General features: G+C 50.6%; 1 protein-coding gene across 1 annotated transcript in view; it reads right to left on the minus strand.

Moving 5' to 3' along the window:
- The window catches only part of Zdhhc1 (zinc finger DHHC-type containing 1), a 21453-nt gene that overhangs the window by 747 nt on the left and 3281 nt on the right, over positions 1-17425 (minus strand). Inside the window, exons 2-12 of the mRNA XM_010612372.1 lie at positions 12699-12745; positions 11135-11377; positions 6353-6528; positions 4549-4650; positions 4060-4184; positions 3810-3968; positions 3480-3592; positions 665-747; positions 385-475; positions 169-247; positions 7-60 (exon numbers count right to left, since the gene is read on the minus strand). Of these exons, the coding sequence (XP_010610674.1) occupies positions 7-60; positions 169-247; positions 385-475; positions 665-747; positions 3480-3592; positions 3810-3968; positions 4060-4184; positions 4549-4650; positions 6353-6528; positions 11135-11377 (1225 nt within the window). The 5' untranslated portion in view covers positions 12699-12745. The remainder of the gene's footprint in view (positions 1-6; positions 61-168; positions 248-384; positions 476-664; positions 748-3479; positions 3593-3809; positions 3969-4059; positions 4185-4548; positions 4651-6352; positions 6529-11134; positions 11378-12698; positions 12746-17425) is intronic.

Here is a 17425-nt window from a genome sequence, read left to right on the forward strand (position 1 = left end):
CCGGGCTGGCGCTGGAGCTGTCAGTCGATGAGCTGGAGTGCGGGTCGGGGGTCCGGGGCCCTGCACAGTGGAGGGAACGTGAGGCCAGGGGTCACTGCCCCGGCCTCTGCCTTTCCCTCCCTCCCACGGAGCTCCCTAAGTAGGACCCATACAGGGAAGGGGGCTCACCCCGCAGCTTGGGGAGCGGGGACTCCCGATCCAAGATCCCAGTCCTCGGCACCTTATACCTCCGTCGCTTCCTTTTTTTCTGCAGAGGCAGAGGGGGAGTCTGAATGCCACTTCCCCAAAACCCACAATGCCAAAATCAGTAGAAGAGTCAGCAGAGTAGAGGCTTCCTTCCCATCTCCCTCCACTAGGCAGAGGGCCAAGCCCAGCCCCTCCTACCTGGGGTCGGATAGCAGGAGGCAGGGCTAGAGTGTCCGGGGAGGACCTTGGAGGTTCCACTTGGTCTTGTGTGACAAGAAACCCGGAGGGACTGAGGGAAAAGCAGGACAAGCTCTGAGTGCTGTTTCCCAAATCCCTTCCCACAGGAGGTCCCTTCCTAGCAGAGTACAGAGAGGGACAAGACTCATGTCTGGGCCTTAGTCTACCCTTTTACTACCACCCCTGAGGTTGCCATGCTAATGGGAAATGCCCGGGTGTCACATGCCCAGGTAGCACTCACTTAGCATTGACTGTCGCTGGCCTAGCATGGCCAGGGGGCTCTGGGCGCATGTGGCTGAAGGTCCTCATGTAGAACTCCATCTCCTGGGGAAGAGGGGAGGCAGACTGGAAGGCCAGGTGCAGATCCAGAGCCTCCGGAATCCTGAGCCCAGCTCGGTCTGGAACTTTCTCCGAGGGAGGTCTGAAGGGCTCACCACAGGGGCCTAGAGCTATCTTCTTTCCCAGTTGTGCAGGGGAAACCCCTCTGCAGAGTGAGGCTTAAAACACTCATTTCTGGACCTTACCCGGGCCCCGGGTTTCATTTATTTTCCTTTTGCGGGGGGGGGTTGGTTTTTTGAGATAGGGTTTCGCTAAGTAGTTGAGACTGACCTGGAACTCACTATGTAACCCAGGCTGGTCTCGAACTCACATCAATCCTCCTGCCTCAGCCTCCCAAGTGCTGCGATTACAGGCGTGCGCCAACACGCCGGGCTCCCAGGTTTCATTTTCATCTAGTCAAACTCCACCTCCAGGAAGGCTCCAGACCATGGGTCCAAAAATGCCCAGGCTAGGGCTGCTCAGCCAAGGGGCTGATAGGGAAGAGTTTAGCCAAGGGGCTGGTAGGGCTGCCCTCCCTGTTCCTGGTCCCTCTCTAGCTGGGAGACCACACAGCTGCTCACAAGCAGAAGTGTGCACCCTTTGGAGCAGTCCTGGGCATGCCCCTCATTCACACACACAGCTGCTAGGAAGGGGAAATGAATGTGTTGTCGGTCTCTACTGCCCCACTGCAGAAAGAATAGGCAGGAAGTGATGGAACAAAGTAAGTGTGCCCGGCCCCCCATCTGGTACCAATCCCAGATCCTCAAAATGCAACCCCAAAAGCAAAGGAGCTTTGAGGCTGGGAAGTAGCCAGAGAGGCTAGGCCTGCACCGCAGCAGGTCGAGCCTCAGCTACACCGGAGTACTGCAGGTGAGGATACAAAAACAAAAGCCAGGAAAAGCAGCCTGGGCAAGGAGTGGAGCAGAGAATGAGGGGCGGGGCCAGGGCAGAGGGGAGCACCCGGACAGCTGTCGCCTGCTTGGCAGCCGTTTCCATGGAGACCGAGGCGTCCTGACTAATGTAGAGAGGACACTGCAACAGCAAAGCCGTCTCTAAAACAAGCCTATGTTTGGGGGCAACGGCTCCGGAGAGGGGCCGCTCCTGCATTCCTACTGGGTGGGGGTGGGGAGGGAGGCTGCCTGCTGGAGCCCAGGCGTTCTGGAGGACCGGGGACAGAGCCCAGGCGTTGTGAGCTGGCTACACAGGTGCAAGGACAGAGGCCCCAACCCTGTGCCCAACTTCTGCCTAAGCTGACCTTTTGGAGAGAGGTGTGGATGAACTGGCCTAAGCAGAGGCACAGGAGCCAGTCAAGGAAATTCTCCCCTTTGCTCTTTTTTTTTGAGGCAGGATCTTTTATGTCGCCTAGGTTGGCCTCCCAACTCATGATCCTCCTGCCCTAGGCTCCAGAGTCGCTGGAACTACAGGTGTGCACCACCGCAACGGGCTTCCTCCCATCTTTTCCCTCCCTGGTGTGGACTCAGCACCACTCCTAGGCCCAGTAGCAGGGGAGGAAAACCAACCCTGAGGCCCTTGGGCTCCAAGATAGAAAAGGAGCCAGGATCTACCTAGGGGGAGGTCTCAAAGTGTCACCAGCCAGCCCCCACTCACAACTGTTTTCCTCATAGTTGTCCCTTGGGATCCCTCTCACCTTCAGCTCTTTCCTCTGTAAAGCACTGGATCCTACTAGGTAGGCCTTCCTCAACTCATTTGCAGATGGATGGTATAAAATTAAATGTTCTTACTGCTGCCACAGTTGACCCCAAAGCCTAAGCTAGGCAAGGACATAAGGTCCTGGAATCTGGGCATCCCAGGGCCAGCCCTGCCCCAACTGACACAGCTGGGAAGCTTAAGAAAGTCTTCTATCTCCTCTGTGATGTGGGGATAGGCATGACACCGATACCAGGACAGGTGTATGAGGATATGGCAGGTGGGTCTCCACCTATTGCCAATGCTCCCCCAGCCTGGCCCACAGGCAGGGTCCAGGCCTGGCAAGGAGAACAGGCGGGGCGGGGTCCCAAGCCCTCTTCCAACCACCCACTAGCCTGTGTTTGTGTCCAGTTGCCATGAGGATTTGGCATCCAGGGTTTGGCCTTCCCAGGAAAGTTTGCCTGGGCCCCCTGCCTTCCCAGTCCCCAGGGGCTCTGAGGATTGGACCACCTCCACCCCCAGCTGCTGACCTCAGGAAGCCATGAGGCGTGGGAATGGGGACAGGCTGACCAGCAGCTGGGCTGGCCAGGCCCAAGCTGGGTTGGAGGGTTCAGGCTTTGGTGTGGGGAAACCTTAACTCTTCCCAGACCACGCTTCAGCTTAGTCTTTCCAGACCTCAATGTGCTTATCCACAATATGGGTTAGTAACAATACTCTTCTAAGTGTGGGTATGAGAGCTCAAGGTAACAGATGGAGAAACTGATGGCTCAATCTTGGCCACCCAGTCACTGACCATAGGTTTATCCCTCTTTTCTGCAGTTCCACCCTGCTTGCTTCTGGGCTCCCACATTCTGCTCTCTATAGCACATGCCTGGAACCTGGACAGACATATACATGGCCACAGAAATGCAGGCTCCCTCTGGCTGTGCTGGTGGCATGTCCCCTACTTCCCAGCATGCCCTGCTCCACTGTTACTCCAGAGTTGCTTTCCTTGCCTTATCTCTTCGTTGGCTTTTTCTGCACAGTCCACCCCTCCACACACACACCCAGGCCCATCTCCCACCCCCTCAGTCCTCTGGGCCACTGTATACCTGAATGGGCCGCATCTTGGGGGGACATGACTCGAGCTCCTTTTGGGCCCCCTTTGCCTCCTGTGGTGGGCGGTGCTGCACAATGTACTCATAGGTGGTGAGTTTGTGCCACACTGGTGGGGGAGGAGAGAGGTCAGCAGTGGGGTGGGGATATTGGAGCTCAGAAGGGGAAGGAAGGCACCTAGCTCCCAGAGGGAAAACTCTTTCCATATGTACTAAGCCATGGGATAAGGCCATCAGAGAGCCAGCACTGATAAAGGGCATGAGGTGCCTCCCTGCCATTTAGGGTCCCCTATTCCCTGCAAGGCAGTAGGGGGAGGAGGAACTTACTGAGATAGATGTGGAAGCACAGCAGGTGGCCAAGCAGGGCTGTGGAGAGCAGGCCCAGAAGGATGAGTAGAGCAGCCAGGGCCAGAATGGCAGGAGCCTGGGTCTCCACAGGGGCAGCGGGCAAGAACACAAACCACACATCTGTGTGATTCTTCAGGACTAAAAGGCACAGGCAGACCTGTGCTCAGCCAGAGCTGGGACCAGTGACTAGGAAAAGTCAGGTGAGGGAGAGGGTCTGGGACTTACTGACCTTCGAAGTGTTCGTTGGTGCGCAGCTGCATAGGGTTGACAAAGAACTCTACAAAGACATAAGTGGCCACCAGCACCAGGAGCAGGACACCCAGTAGAGCAGATGCCACACTGTGTAGAAAGAGCCTGGCCCAGCCATGGGCAGCTGTCAGCACCCAGGAGCTCCAGCTTAGTAAGAGCCAGGAGCTTAGAAGGGCCCATAGCTAGGATGAGGACCTTGGCCCCTGACTCCAGAGCCCCAACTCTTTTGAAACCAAAGTCACAGGGCAAAACTGAAGCTGGTGGTTACCTATCAGGCTCCACACCTTTCTCTGGAACAGCAAGGTGGAAGACTAGCCAATCCTCAGCCGGCACCCCAGGCAGTTCACCCTCACATAGGAGAATACACTGATGCATTCCAGCGCCCAGTCCTCTAAGTACCCCACCCGTTCCACCTTACAAATAGGCTGCACATCCCCACAGCCCCAGGCCATCACTGGCCCTCACTCACCGGTAGTTCCTCTCACCCACGCAGTTATTGAGCCACTTGCAGTGGTGGTCGAAGCCACACACACACTTGTTGCAGGCGCTGCAGTGCTTAGAGCGAGCGCTCCTGTGGGCGGAGAGCACCGCAGTCGGCCAACCCATCTCGGCCTTCGCGGCTGCCCAGCCCAGTGAGGCATACGGTGGTCTGTGGACTTCAGCGCCAAGCCAGGAGCACGGTGCCCACAAGGCGCTTCCACTGGACAGCGAAGCAGGATGAGGAGGAACACACGCGCGCCCTCTGGTGGAACTAAAGGGAAGGTCCCTGGAGGCAAAGGCGCTTCGGAACTGCAGGGGGACCCAGGAAAGGAAGCGTGGGAGGGGCGGGGGGACATGACAGTGGTGACAGTTGTATAAATCGGAAAAGGGATTTCCTTTCTAATCAAGGACCCCGAGCTAGGTCAGAAGACGCGAAGCACGAGGTGGGGAACATAAGTGTGACATCTTTGTGACATCTCTGTTTGGGGGCCAGTTTCCCTACAGTTCTAAAGATTTGACTGGCATTCTTCCAGATAACCTGTCTGTAGGCTGACGGAAAGGAGCCAAGAAATAATCAAGCTGCCATCTGCGTGGGGATTATGGGAGCTCACCGCAAGAGGTCAGTTGAGGTGAGGCCCCTTGAGGATGCCAGTGGGAGTCTCCCATTCCCAGGAGGCACCAGGGAAAGCCCAAAGGAGTGCGGACAGGTGGAGCACGACCCCTGCCCCAGAACAGGCCAGAGCCCTATAATGGAGGGCAACTGCCAGAGCAGCCACTCAGAATCAAGTGCTGACTGGAGCCTAGGGAATGGTAGAATGGCCTAGTGCCTAGGTCCTCAGCACCTTAATGCTGTGGGCTTTCTGGCTCCTGTGGACTGACCCCTTTAGAGGGATGCCTGGATCTTCAGATGTGTGAGGCTGCCCTTGGGTGATGCTTTCCCTTGTTCTCCACAGAGGCTGGGAGATGGGGATGCTCCAAAAGGGTAAGAAGGAGCCTTAGAGAGCCCTGGGACCTGCCAAAACAGGATGAATGCTCCACATTCTGACTTCTAACGGCCATGTGACGTGGAACAAGTCACTCTGCCTCTTTGGGCCTGTGACTTCTCATGGGTAATCAAGGATACCCAAGAATCTCCTTAGGCCAAACAGCCAGGGTTATGATCCTGGCTTTGCTGCTCAGTAGCTGTGTGACTTTGGGCCACCTCCCAGCTTTCTGAGTGGTGGACTCCTCTCCCTCTATAAAAGGAGAGAGCTGCTGCTCATCTGGCAGAGGATTGTGCACAGGGCACTCACACATTTACCTTCCACCCACATCTATCTGGGTGCTTGTGAGAGATGCGGGATGCCAGTGGCAGTTAACCACTAGCAATGTCTGTGGAAGTGCCAATGTTTCCTGCTTTAACTGTTGGAAATGCTGTTCCTCATCTATTTCTAATCACCTAATCACCTCCTCACCCTCTTAGAGACTAGTTCTCATAACTCCATCAAGACTCCTGCATAATGGGGAGGGGAGGAAGGGGTGAAGGGAGGGCAGGGACAAGGGGAAAAAATGAGAACCAAGACCTGTCATGTAAAGGTACAAGATCCCAGTAATGAATGTAACTGTACTGCATACCTAAAATGTACCAATAAACTAAAAAAAATAAAATAAAAAAATTAAAAAAAGACTCCTGCATAAAAGATGAGATGACTGCGAAGGCCTGGAATGCCCCCTCCACCCAGACTCTGCTGGCAGACCTGCAGGCACACTCATGACCCACGTGTACCGATGCACTCACACCTGCATGCACTCACACATCCACGTCGCACAGGTTGCAGTGCAGGTCTTCTATGACATGTGCATGCTGACTGCGGTTAAATATGGGCAGAGGTGCTGTGTAGCTCTTGTCCCGAACATTGGCATCTGCTGGATCAATGGAGACTGCGATCAGGTGCACCACAAGGTGGCCAACAAAGATGGCACCCATGCACTGGCCCAGCAAGTTAAAGACTCACTCCACATTGCTGGCTTGGAGCCCCACCTGCTTGCTGCAGCCAAAGAACATTTTGCCTCCATAATGACTCCTTTTGTGGAGAGACCTCCTGTGCCATTTTCTGCCTCCACACCACATGAACCTCATCAGCTTTCAGTAGACCCGTGCCCCCAGTGGAAGATGACAGTGGCCCCCTGGTGATGGAGTTCACAAGCTATCACTGTTTACTGCTGCCACCAAGGAGTTTAACCACAGGACCTTGGCTTCAATACTCCAGGCTTGGTACAGGCCCTGTCTACTCTGACTTCAGGCCAATTTCTGGTTTCAGTTCCAGATGGTAAAGTGAGATTGAAAGACATCATCCCCTAGTCAGGAACCTGAAGTTTTAAGTTATGAGCCTGTTTATCTTGCTTTCACAGGAAGTCAGCTCTAGAGGGAAGCTACCATCTCCCTCAGCAGCTGCAGCCAGATGGAAAATCACTTACAGACAGGGGTTCATCTACTCGCGACCTCCCCAACCTGGAGTCAGGCACTTGGGAGTCCTGAGATGAGTGTCTGGGATGGCCTGACCAGGGGCAACAAGGCTCACTCCTGGAGCTGAAATGCAGCTCTTCAGGACCTAGCTGCTCAGTGACAGAGTTGGTGTAGAAGATGGATACGCTGATAACATGCTGCAAAGTCTGTGTGAAAATTCAAAATTCACCCAGAAAGGCATCTACCCTCCCTCATCTATTCATGACCATCCATCCATCCTTCTGCTAGCCAGGCAGATGGTAACCCTCCATTATTCAGGCTCCACTCATCACTCTTCCTCCATCCTTGACCCATCAGCTATTCAACCTCCTTTCCTCCTCCTCCCAGCAGCCAAATTTCCCCACCAGTCTGCATGAACCAGGCTCTGCCCTGTTGTGTTGTATGTAGCCAAAAAGAGAAAACCCACAGCCATCACTGACCTTTCTATCCTTGTGACCACTGCCACAGCTTAGATCTTCACCTTTTGCCTGGGTTACTCAAGACAAGAGCCTCCTGACTCTGCCTCTTCTGTGTTCCCTTGAGTCTGCTCCTCACAAAGTTACAGAGTGAGCTTTTAAAAACTCGAGCTTAAAACCCTTCCTGCTTAAACTCCTACAGTGGCTCTTGATGGCTCTCCAGGTCTCCACATGGAATTCATGCCTCAGCTCAGGGCCAAGGCCTTTTTGGTATTCACCAAGTCCTTCTCAAATTTCTGCTGTACTTCCAGCTACTCCATCTCACCATTCTGGTCTCTCAAACACTCGATCAACGTGGGCAAACATTTACCTTCCTGCCTGCTCCAGCACTTCTTCCTCTACCCTCCCAGTTCATTCATTCAATTGTTTACTGAAGTCTTTGTGCTAGGCTCTGGGGGATATGGCAGGGCAACACAGACATGGTTCCCACCCTGAGGAGCCTACAAACTAGTGGAAACATTAATCAAATAACAGGTTAATTATAATGAAGAAAGCCCATGGGAGTGTGTGATTTTGTAACTGAGTGACCTCATCCAGTCTGAAGGGTCTGCAAGGCATCCCCGAGGAAGCATCATCACAGCCGAGTCTCAGAGAGGAATGGATAACAGCGCCCTGACAAGTAATGTAAAGAGGAAAGGGGCCTGACTGGATACTGGGGTGACTGGGAACATGTAAGATACCAATCAGAGGGATGGGGGAATGTGATTATAGCTGTCAAGCAAGAATAAGGATCCATGTTGCCAAATTCTGCTTTTCAAAAGGAAATAGAAATCTAGGTTTTTACATGAAATCTCTCAATGTTTAAATGTTAGTGAAATAATTTTCAAAATATATCCATAGAAGAATCTGTGCAGTTTTATGCTAATTACCCCTTAATTTTTCTTTCAGAACAAAGGATTCATGCTGAGCTTCATCCCCAGATCTTTTCTTTTCTTTTGTATATGTGCTGCCAAAGCGAGTACTCTTTTCTTTTTTTTTTGGAGAGAGGGTCTAAGTCGCAAAGTTGCTGGAGCTGGGCTTGAATTTGGGATCCCCTTGCCTCAGTCTCCTAGAGTGCCAGGATTATAGGTATGTGCCATCATGCTTGGCCCCCTCAATTTTCTGCAGGCTGAATTAACCCATAGGTTTCTTCTTCTTGACCTCTGACTCAGCTGGGTGTTGAGGGTAGGGAGAGATAAGAGGTTTCTAGGCAGAGACCAGTGTTGCCAAAACAGATGAGAACAGGGAAAATAATGTAAGAGGAAGCTGGGCAGACGGACAAAGTCCAGAATTTGGAGAGACTTGACCATATAAGTATCTTCAACCTCATTCCTTAAGTCAGGAAGAGCCCACTGGATAGTCTTGAGCTGGTGGAACATATCAGATTGGTTTCTGTTCTTGTTGGTTCGTTTTTTCGAGATATGGTGTTGCAATATAGCCCAGGCTGGCCTTGAACTTCCAGTTCTCCCCCATGCTGCGATTATGGACATGTGTCCCCACATTCAGCTTTAGGGTTATTTTTCGAAAGAGCACTCTGCTGGCAGGGATGCAGGTGGTTGGGATGAGGGCACACCAGGGGAGAATTCCTTGGAAACTAAATGGTCATCTAGGCCAGAGAGGCAGATGAGGGAGGGGAATTCAATAATTATTAAGATAGTAAAATCAAGAGGATTTGAGGACTGACTGGATATCAGCAATGGAGAAAAGAGGAGGGGCCAAGAAGATGTGGGGATGCTGGGCACACAGGAGAGGGGAATTGTGAGCAACAGGTATCCTTCTGGACATGTAATGAGACTGGTAAAAATGTTCTCCTTCTGTTCCCTCAGTCTGCTGCCTGGGCCCATGCCCCACACTTACCATGTGGTGGGAACACCATGTCCAACCTACCAGCCTGTCCTCCCGCTGGTCACTGAGCACCCATCTCAGTGCTCACCGAGATGACTGCTGGCCACTCATCTTTGCATCCCTCCAGTCCAGGCCAGTTCCAGCCACAGTGAATACTTTGCACATATCCCTATTCTGCCTCCTTCCTCAGGGGCCCTAAGAGAGCCTTCAGAAAGAAGACACTGATGGAAGGAAGAATCATATAGCCCTGGTCAGACAGGAAGCTCCAGGAGCTTCTATATGGACCAAAGAGGATGGACAGTGAAATGCTGTGAAGACCAAACCTTCAAAGCACCCCTCTTCCTCGGTAAGGCTGCCTGGGCAGCTCTTCTGGCCTCACTGGGTAGCTCAGGAAGTCACTTATCCTCTCTGAGCCCCAGCTCCTCCATGAGTAAAACAGAAAAATGCATTCCTTATAGTATTACTGTAAGGATCAAATGAGATAGTCCTTGTAAAGTGGCTGACACAGTGCCTGGAACACATCAGTGCTCAATAAATGCCAGTTTCTTCTGTTTACTGTTATTTGCTGATTCTAACCCACACAGTTATTAATGTGATTTCCCAGGTATCTTGATGGCAAAAGTCCATGTAATCCCAAAGGAGGGATATATACACTCCAGACCTCAGGAAGAATGTCCCATGACACATTCCACTTAATTACCTAAGGCCTATTTGTCTCCTCAGAGAAAGTCTAGTTTGCCATTCAGAGCTGATGACCAGACCCCCAGATTCTAGTGAACTAGGAAGCCCCCAAGGATACAGCTATGAATGACAATGAGAATCTTCCAAGTCCTTCAATTACCTGCCCTTGTCACTCACCAGCCCAGGGTCCGCTCCCTAGAGAGCATGTTCACATTAATGGCTTATGCCTCTGGTGCTCTGCCCCCACCCACCCACCCTGGAAGCAGACAGAACCCTTGCTGTTAGACAGAAGAAGCAGAGACCAAAGAGCTGGAGAAGCTGCTCGGCCATGCACAGCCCTGAGGGGATGACCTGGGAACACAGCAAGCTGCTGACTCTATGCCTTGCCTCAGGCCTGCCTCTGTCCTCCTTTGCCTAGAAGTCCTCTTCACAGAGCACATGATAGGATGCTCTCATAGGAACTCTTGACAGGGCACAGAGAAGCTTGCTTTACCCAAGGCCCTGAACTTGTAGCCACATCCTCTGCTCCTGGAGGTTATGGCCAGGGTTGGTGCAGTCATACCATTAAGCTTATTAAAAGTCCACATTTGTCACTGTTCCCAGGAGCTCCCAAGGCAACCCTGCCACCTCTTGTAACAATCACCCTTACCTTAAAAAGGTCTGATTTACAAAATCAGTCAACTTGTGAACAGTTCTGGGCACACCATAATAATCTGTCTGTAAATAAAACCACATCTTAAATGTATCAGGAAACTTACTATGTAAAAGGATTATATCATGACAAATTCTTTCACAAATAGGATAATTCCTCCCTAATTTGCCATTTGTTTAGCTCTGGACACAGTCAGCATGAAGATGCTTTAAAAGTTTTAATGCTCTCTTCTCTGATGGCTCCTACAGTATCTCAGTTGATAAGATCGAAATCACTGCATAGCTGTCCCTCGCCCTATCAGAAGAGGGGTCAGGTGGGAGCTGGAAGCCAGGAAGAAAAGACTGGGCTGGCCCTGCTCTGCCTCCCCTGAGGCCCTAAGCCCAGCTTCAGGCCTCTGCCTTCCATCCATCCACTGCCTCCAGTCTGCTACACAATGGGCCCACTTTCCCAAGGATACAGCATAGCCAGCAGGCACCCAGTGGTGAGGCAGGAGGGGAACAAGGACCCCAAAGCCAATCACCGCGAAGAAGAGGTACAGCAGCCAGGCCACAATCTGAAGTGGGTGAGGGGGCCAGCTCCATCCATTCCGGCGGGACCGTTGGCCCTGCTGCTCCGGGGAAGGTCCGCTGGCCTGCACCGGTGCTGTCCACACACTCTTCTCGGGGGCCGTCTTGTTGGAGGGCTTGTTGCAGATGTTCATCTCCAAAGGGAAAAAGAGTAGAAAGCATTAGCCTGAGGGAGACCCAGAGGGCAGGACCCAATCCCGTGGCCAGGTTTTAGCAGGAAAAGTAGGCTGGGATGGGAAGCTACTCTGCAGGGGATCTGGGGCCCTAGCCCAGTGGAGACAGGCAGTGGAGGGAAGATGATAGTCCAAGACTATCCCAGAGCCCCAGAGCAAGCTCTGGCTCCAGCCTGGCCAGGACAAGGTAGGAGGGTCCAGGGTTTATTCAGGACACAGTGTGGCTGCCTGTTACTCAAAGTGCTCTGTCTTCAGAGCCATCAAAGTGAAACTCAATAAGACATGTTCTCGTCTGGTAACAATATCATGCTGGAGCCAGAACGATGAGAACACATGCTGATTCTGTTAGGATTAGTCACCTCCATCCCAAGGTCCAAGTACAAGTGTCACACAGGCCCCCTTATCCTCTGCTAAGGGAAATGGGGAGTGAGGGTGCTGAGAATTGGGATCTGGACTCTGTCTATCAGCAGACACATAATCCTTTTAGGACTGGAGACCCCAGACTTCTCCCCTGTGTCTCAGAAGGGGTGCCTGAGGCTTCTTGTCTGGGAAGGAGCCAGCACACAAGGGGTGGGGGTAGGGGGTTCCTCTTTGTCTCCTCCAGCAACAGAAATGACCATGTTTCTCTAAGTAAATCTGGTCCTGTTGTACAGATTTACACAGAAAGGTGGGCTGATGTCCCTTGACTCCCTTGAGCAAGCTCAGAGAAGGGCCAGGATGTGATTAGAGCCAGACCACAGATGGCAGTCACCCCCAACACCCACCCTGCCTCCTTCAGCCCAACAGCTGGCCTGGTACCCAAGGAGTCACAGAGGCCAGGAAGGGATGGGCCTGTCCTCACAAAAAGAAGAGAGCCAACCATAGTAGCTTCTGGGCCCAAAAGGCCTAAGCACACAGCACCCTGGAGAGACAAACTCTGAGATCCTGGTAGGAAGGCTTGGACCTGGGGACAAAACCCTGGTAGCTAGACTCTCCGAGTTTCAGGAGGCTCTATTAGGAGTGTACAAAAAACATATGGCAGATCCAACATCAGCACATCCTCCTGGAACACCTTCTCACTCAACAAAATGCTACTTGCTCTTCAAGCCCACTGTAAGCATCTTGTCATCCAAGAAGCTTCCCTGAGATCCCAAGCATAGCCAAGGGCCCTAGCCCTCATTTCTCTCATTGGGACTATCACTTTGCCACCCCTCCATGTGTCTGTTACACCAGCTTCAAAAACAACAAATGTCCCACAATTCATTCACCTCTGCATCCCTCCCACACACACCCAGAACTATACCTTGTACTTAACAGATGCTCAGTAAATGTTTGCCAACTTGAAAGCATCTGAAATAAAAAGAAATACGGATGTGGTAAATCGTGTGGAATCCTGGCCCACCCGAAGCCATCTAGCCCACCCTGCTCTGCCTTCAGCCCTCCTTCCACAGCCTCCATTCCACAGGGCCACAACTTATAGCCACTCTGCCCTTCAGCCTACCTGAGGCTCAAGCCTCCTGCAGATCAAGCTTAGCAGTATTTGAAGTCACCTCCAGGTAGTCTCATCTCAAAACTAAATGGAGTCACCTTAGTTCTCTCCCAGAGACTCAAGTGGAGTCATCTGGGTCACTTAACCTGTCTTTAATAAATAAGAAGCCACACAAGAGCTGGGTGTGGTGGTACACTTCTGCAATACCAGCACAGCACTCTGAGAGACTAAGGCAGGTGGACTGCAAGTTCAAACTCAACCTGGGCAACTTAGTGAGTAAGTGAGACCCTGTCTCAAAAAAAAAAGAGCCCCAGCTTTGAAGGAGATGGATCTAGGTTAGGCTCTTGGCTTTGCCCTTCCTAGCTGTGAGGCCTAAGTTTTCTCATCTGAAAAATGGGAGTGGAGTGGCCCCTAGTGTGGCATTCAGACCAGCAACAGTGAAGCAGTACCTGACACAGAGCTGCTTGCTGAAGAGTAGATGGTATAATTACCCTCAAACAAGCCTCTGATTTGCCCTGACATCTCCAGACTATGGCTACTGCAGCTGACATCTACAAGGTTTATTGTCCAAACTGATGCAGTTGATTGAAGTTGTCTTCATAAGTCAGTGGCCCCAAGGAATGCAACATCATAAACAGTAGGCTACTGAATTGTCATTCTAATCTTGTTACCTCCAAAAGTGCCAAGTCAAAAGCTGGCAAGGCTTTCTTTAGATTATCACCAAAGGAGCAAATCTTTGCCTCTATTTTGTAGGAAGTCAAAAGTCACCAGTGAATAAAGCTGAGCTGGGTGGTTCCACTAGGAAGCAAATATCTTTGTCCTGCACATTGGCTTTCCAGGGCCACCATCACCAGGGCAACTACTCTGAAGGGAGCCTATGAATTTAGATTCCCCAGCCTGGCTTTCCCTTTGTCATCCCCACATCTGAACAGCCCTGCACCTTGGGAGAGTTTCCAAAGAAAGAAACAGGTGTGTGGCTGATGTATCCCCACGTCCAGCAGTGGCTGCAAGCCCCCCACGACTGCTGCGCCTGGCTCCTGAGGCAGGATACCACTGGCCCAGAGAGGAGGTACCACTTATCTGAGACTGAACACAGGGATGACACTGTTGGGCACAACTCCCTGGAAGCAGCAGCAGCACTCCAAGTAGACATCAAACTAGCCAGAAGCACACTGCCTGCCCTGATAGGGGCTAGCCAACTTTTTCTTTTTTTTAGATAGGGTCTTGCTGTGTAGTTCAGCCTGGCCTCAAACTCACAGCAATCCTCCTGCCTCAGCATTCCAAGTGCTAGGATTACAGGCATGCACCACAATGTCTGGCTAGCCAACTCTTAACTGATGACATTTTCTCTCACATAGTTGGTAGCCACAAATTCTTTTGGTCCAAAAGATTTTGATTAAAAGGGCTAGGAGGTAGGAGAGAATCCAAGATGGGGTTCAAGGCCAATGGGTGAGACTCTGTCACCAGACCCAAGGACTTCTCTGACTGTGCCTCCGCTCTCAGCACTTCTCTGTGAGACCAGATTGAAAGAGATGTACCTCTGCTCTCCAATAACATGCCAGCTGGTGCACTTGGACCGTGGCTGAGCAGCACTCACTGGGCCCAGCCTGTGGTGCACTGAGAATATAAGTACAGACAGTAACAGACATCAGACCCAGACAGACAGACACAGAGTGACAGCAGGCAGCAGGGGATAGGCATTTTGGCAGTGCCTTGAAGGGTCAGCAATTTAGTGTCAGAACACAAGGTAGATGGAGGGACAGGAGGAGGCAGAGCAGGACCCAGTGAGAGACAAGGCCTGAGGAGCTGCAGGGCTGAGGTCACATGGGGCCCAGAAGGCCAGGTGAGAATGCTTGGGCAATGTTGAAGGAGCCATAGGGAATCAAGGAAGTTTAAGGCAGAAGATGACACAGTGAGTGTTTCCCAGTGCTTTCTGGTCATAGTGGGAAGAGCAACAGCAACAGAGAAAAGGGCATGGCAGTGGGGCAAGGAGGACACCACAGAAGGCTGGCCCAGGAAGGTGACAGCCCAGCAGCCTGTTCTCTGGGAGGGGTTGGCCAGATGAATGTCAAGCCCACAAGCTCCACTACTGCCTACTCAGTTTCAGGTGAAAGGTGACAGGTCTTGGGAAAACATTCTTCCTGCACTTTGTTTCCAAAGAACAAACCATAATAGCTGGGTACAGTGGCACACATGTGCAGTTCCAGGTACTCAGGAGACTGAGGCAGGAGGATAACTTAAGCCCACAACTTGAAGACCAGCTGAGGTAATGTATAGCAAGACTGTTTCAAAAAAACAAAGCAGAACAAACAAACAAACAAAAAACCATAGAGAGGCTAGTGGAGATAGGGAAAGACAGGAGCAAGGGGAACTCATGGAGTGTTATGATCTTGGTAGGTCAAAGACCTGCCTGGCTTCTGAGGAAGGCTTGAAAGGGTGTGCAGATGCCCCCCACATTGTCCCTAACAAATGAAGGCCATTGACAGGGTAATAATCTATTCTCTTTATGAACATTCATTTGCTACAAGCCTTAAATAGTTACTCAAAATAAGGCTTGGTAAACTGAGCATGGTGGTGCACACCTCAAATCCCAGAACTCTGGGAGGCAGAGGCAGGAGGATCACGAGTTCAAGCCCAGCCTAGGCAACTTAGTGACTTAACAAGACCCTGTCTTAAAAATAAAAAGAGCTGGGGATATAGTTCAGTGTAAAAGCCCTGGATTCAATCTCCAGTACTGGAAAATAAATAAATAAAATAAATAAATTTATATGCTTAAATTAAATGAAATCTTCATATTTCAATTTTTTATTAAGAATAGAATAGTTACATGAATGATCCATTTTCCTCCTACCCACTTCTGCTCCAATCAGGGATTTAGCTCAGTAGTTCCACCACCTGCTTTGCAAGTGTAAGGTCCCAAATTGGATCCCCAGTACCAAAAAAAAAGAAAATTAGCAGCCAGGTACAGTGGTGTGCACTTTTAAGTCCCAGCTACTCAGGAGGTTGAGGCAGAAAGATCACTTGAACCCAGGAGTTGGAGGCCAACCTGGGCAACACAGCAAGACATCATTTCAAGAAAAAAAATATATATATACATAAAAAGGCAGGAATGTTGTTCTAAAATTCACATACGGCACTGTCAAAGGAAACAAGTTGAGATGTAAAGTCCCAGCCTTGTAAGGCCTATGGGTGGCCCTGGAGTCCTGTAAGAAGTCTGAGGACTTCAGAATCGAATTAATTCAACTACTAAAGAGGGTTGTCAGGGGAGGCCAAAGAGCTGGGAGGGTGGGATGTTGGGATCAGAAGAAAAGTGAAATAGGGGCTTGGAGAGGACTGAGCCACCAATGGAGCCAGAAAAGAGGGTTAAGCCTGGAGACCTAGCCTCTGTAGTTTTTGCACTGCTGCTCATAGAGCGAGAAACTTGTGGACAAACTTCACAGATCTACCTCTTTGGGTCTCTGCTTTACTCATCTGCCAAAAAATGTTAGCTGGAAGGCAATCAATCTGGCAATGCCTGCCAAACTTGAGAACATGTATACCCTTTGGTTCTGATATTCCATTTCCAGGTATTTATCTTATACATATACTTGCAAAACATACAAAGATTCATTACAATGTTGCTTATAATTATAAAGGGTAAAAACAAATATAAATACACTATGGCACATGTTGCTCAACAACATCAACAGCAAGGAAAGAAAAAAAAATTTTTTTGCAATACTTGACCGCAAGGCCTCACACATGCTAAGGCAGTATTCTAACACTGAGCTACAGTCCCAGGTATTTTAACAGTTTTATATGTTATTTTACTTTATGATATGGAGACTGAATTCAGGGCCTTCACACTGAGCTGCCTTTCTTTTTTAAAATTTTGACAAGGTCTCACTAACTTATCAAGTTGCCTAAGCTAGGCTGTTACTTGCAATCTTCCTACCTCAGCCTCCCAGAGTACTAGACTACAGACAGGCACACTCCACCACTCCTGGCTCCCTTTTTATTTTTTTATTTTGAGACAAGGGCTCAGTAAAGTTGCCCAGGCTGGCCTTGAACTTGCAATCCTTCTTGACTCAGTCCAAATAGCTGGGATTACAGCCACATGTCACCACATCTTGCAAAATGATCTTTGATACACAGTTAACAAGCAAGATATACAGTTGTAAAGAGAACTACCGAATGAATAACAAAAACCTTAGGGATGGACAGACAACTACATTCTCATATGCACAGATTCTCTTGGCATGAAAATTCAAGAAACTAAACACAGTGGCAGCCTCTGGGAAGATCTAGTAACACAAAGGCTGAGGGGTGAGATAGAGATTTGCTTCTGCTGTGTTCCTTGGTACTGTGTAAATTTTGTTTTGTTTTATTAGGTTGAGACAGGGTCTCACTATGTAGTTGAGACTGACCTAGAACTCACTATGTAGCCCAGGCTGGTCTCAAACTTGCAGCAATCCTCCTGCCTCAGCCTCCTGAGTGCTGGGATTACAGGCATGCCCCACCATGCCCCACATGTGCAAATTTTTTTTTTTTTTTTTTTGTTC

The sequence above is a fragment of the Fukomys damarensis genome, unplaced genomic scaffold (genome assembly GCF_012274545.1).
Source record: "Fukomys damarensis isolate Sample0158 unplaced genomic scaffold, DMR_v1.0_HiC HiC_scaffold_32, whole genome shotgun sequence".
NCBI classification, from domain to species: domain Eukaryota; kingdom Metazoa; phylum Chordata; class Mammalia; order Rodentia; family Bathyergidae; genus Fukomys; species Fukomys damarensis.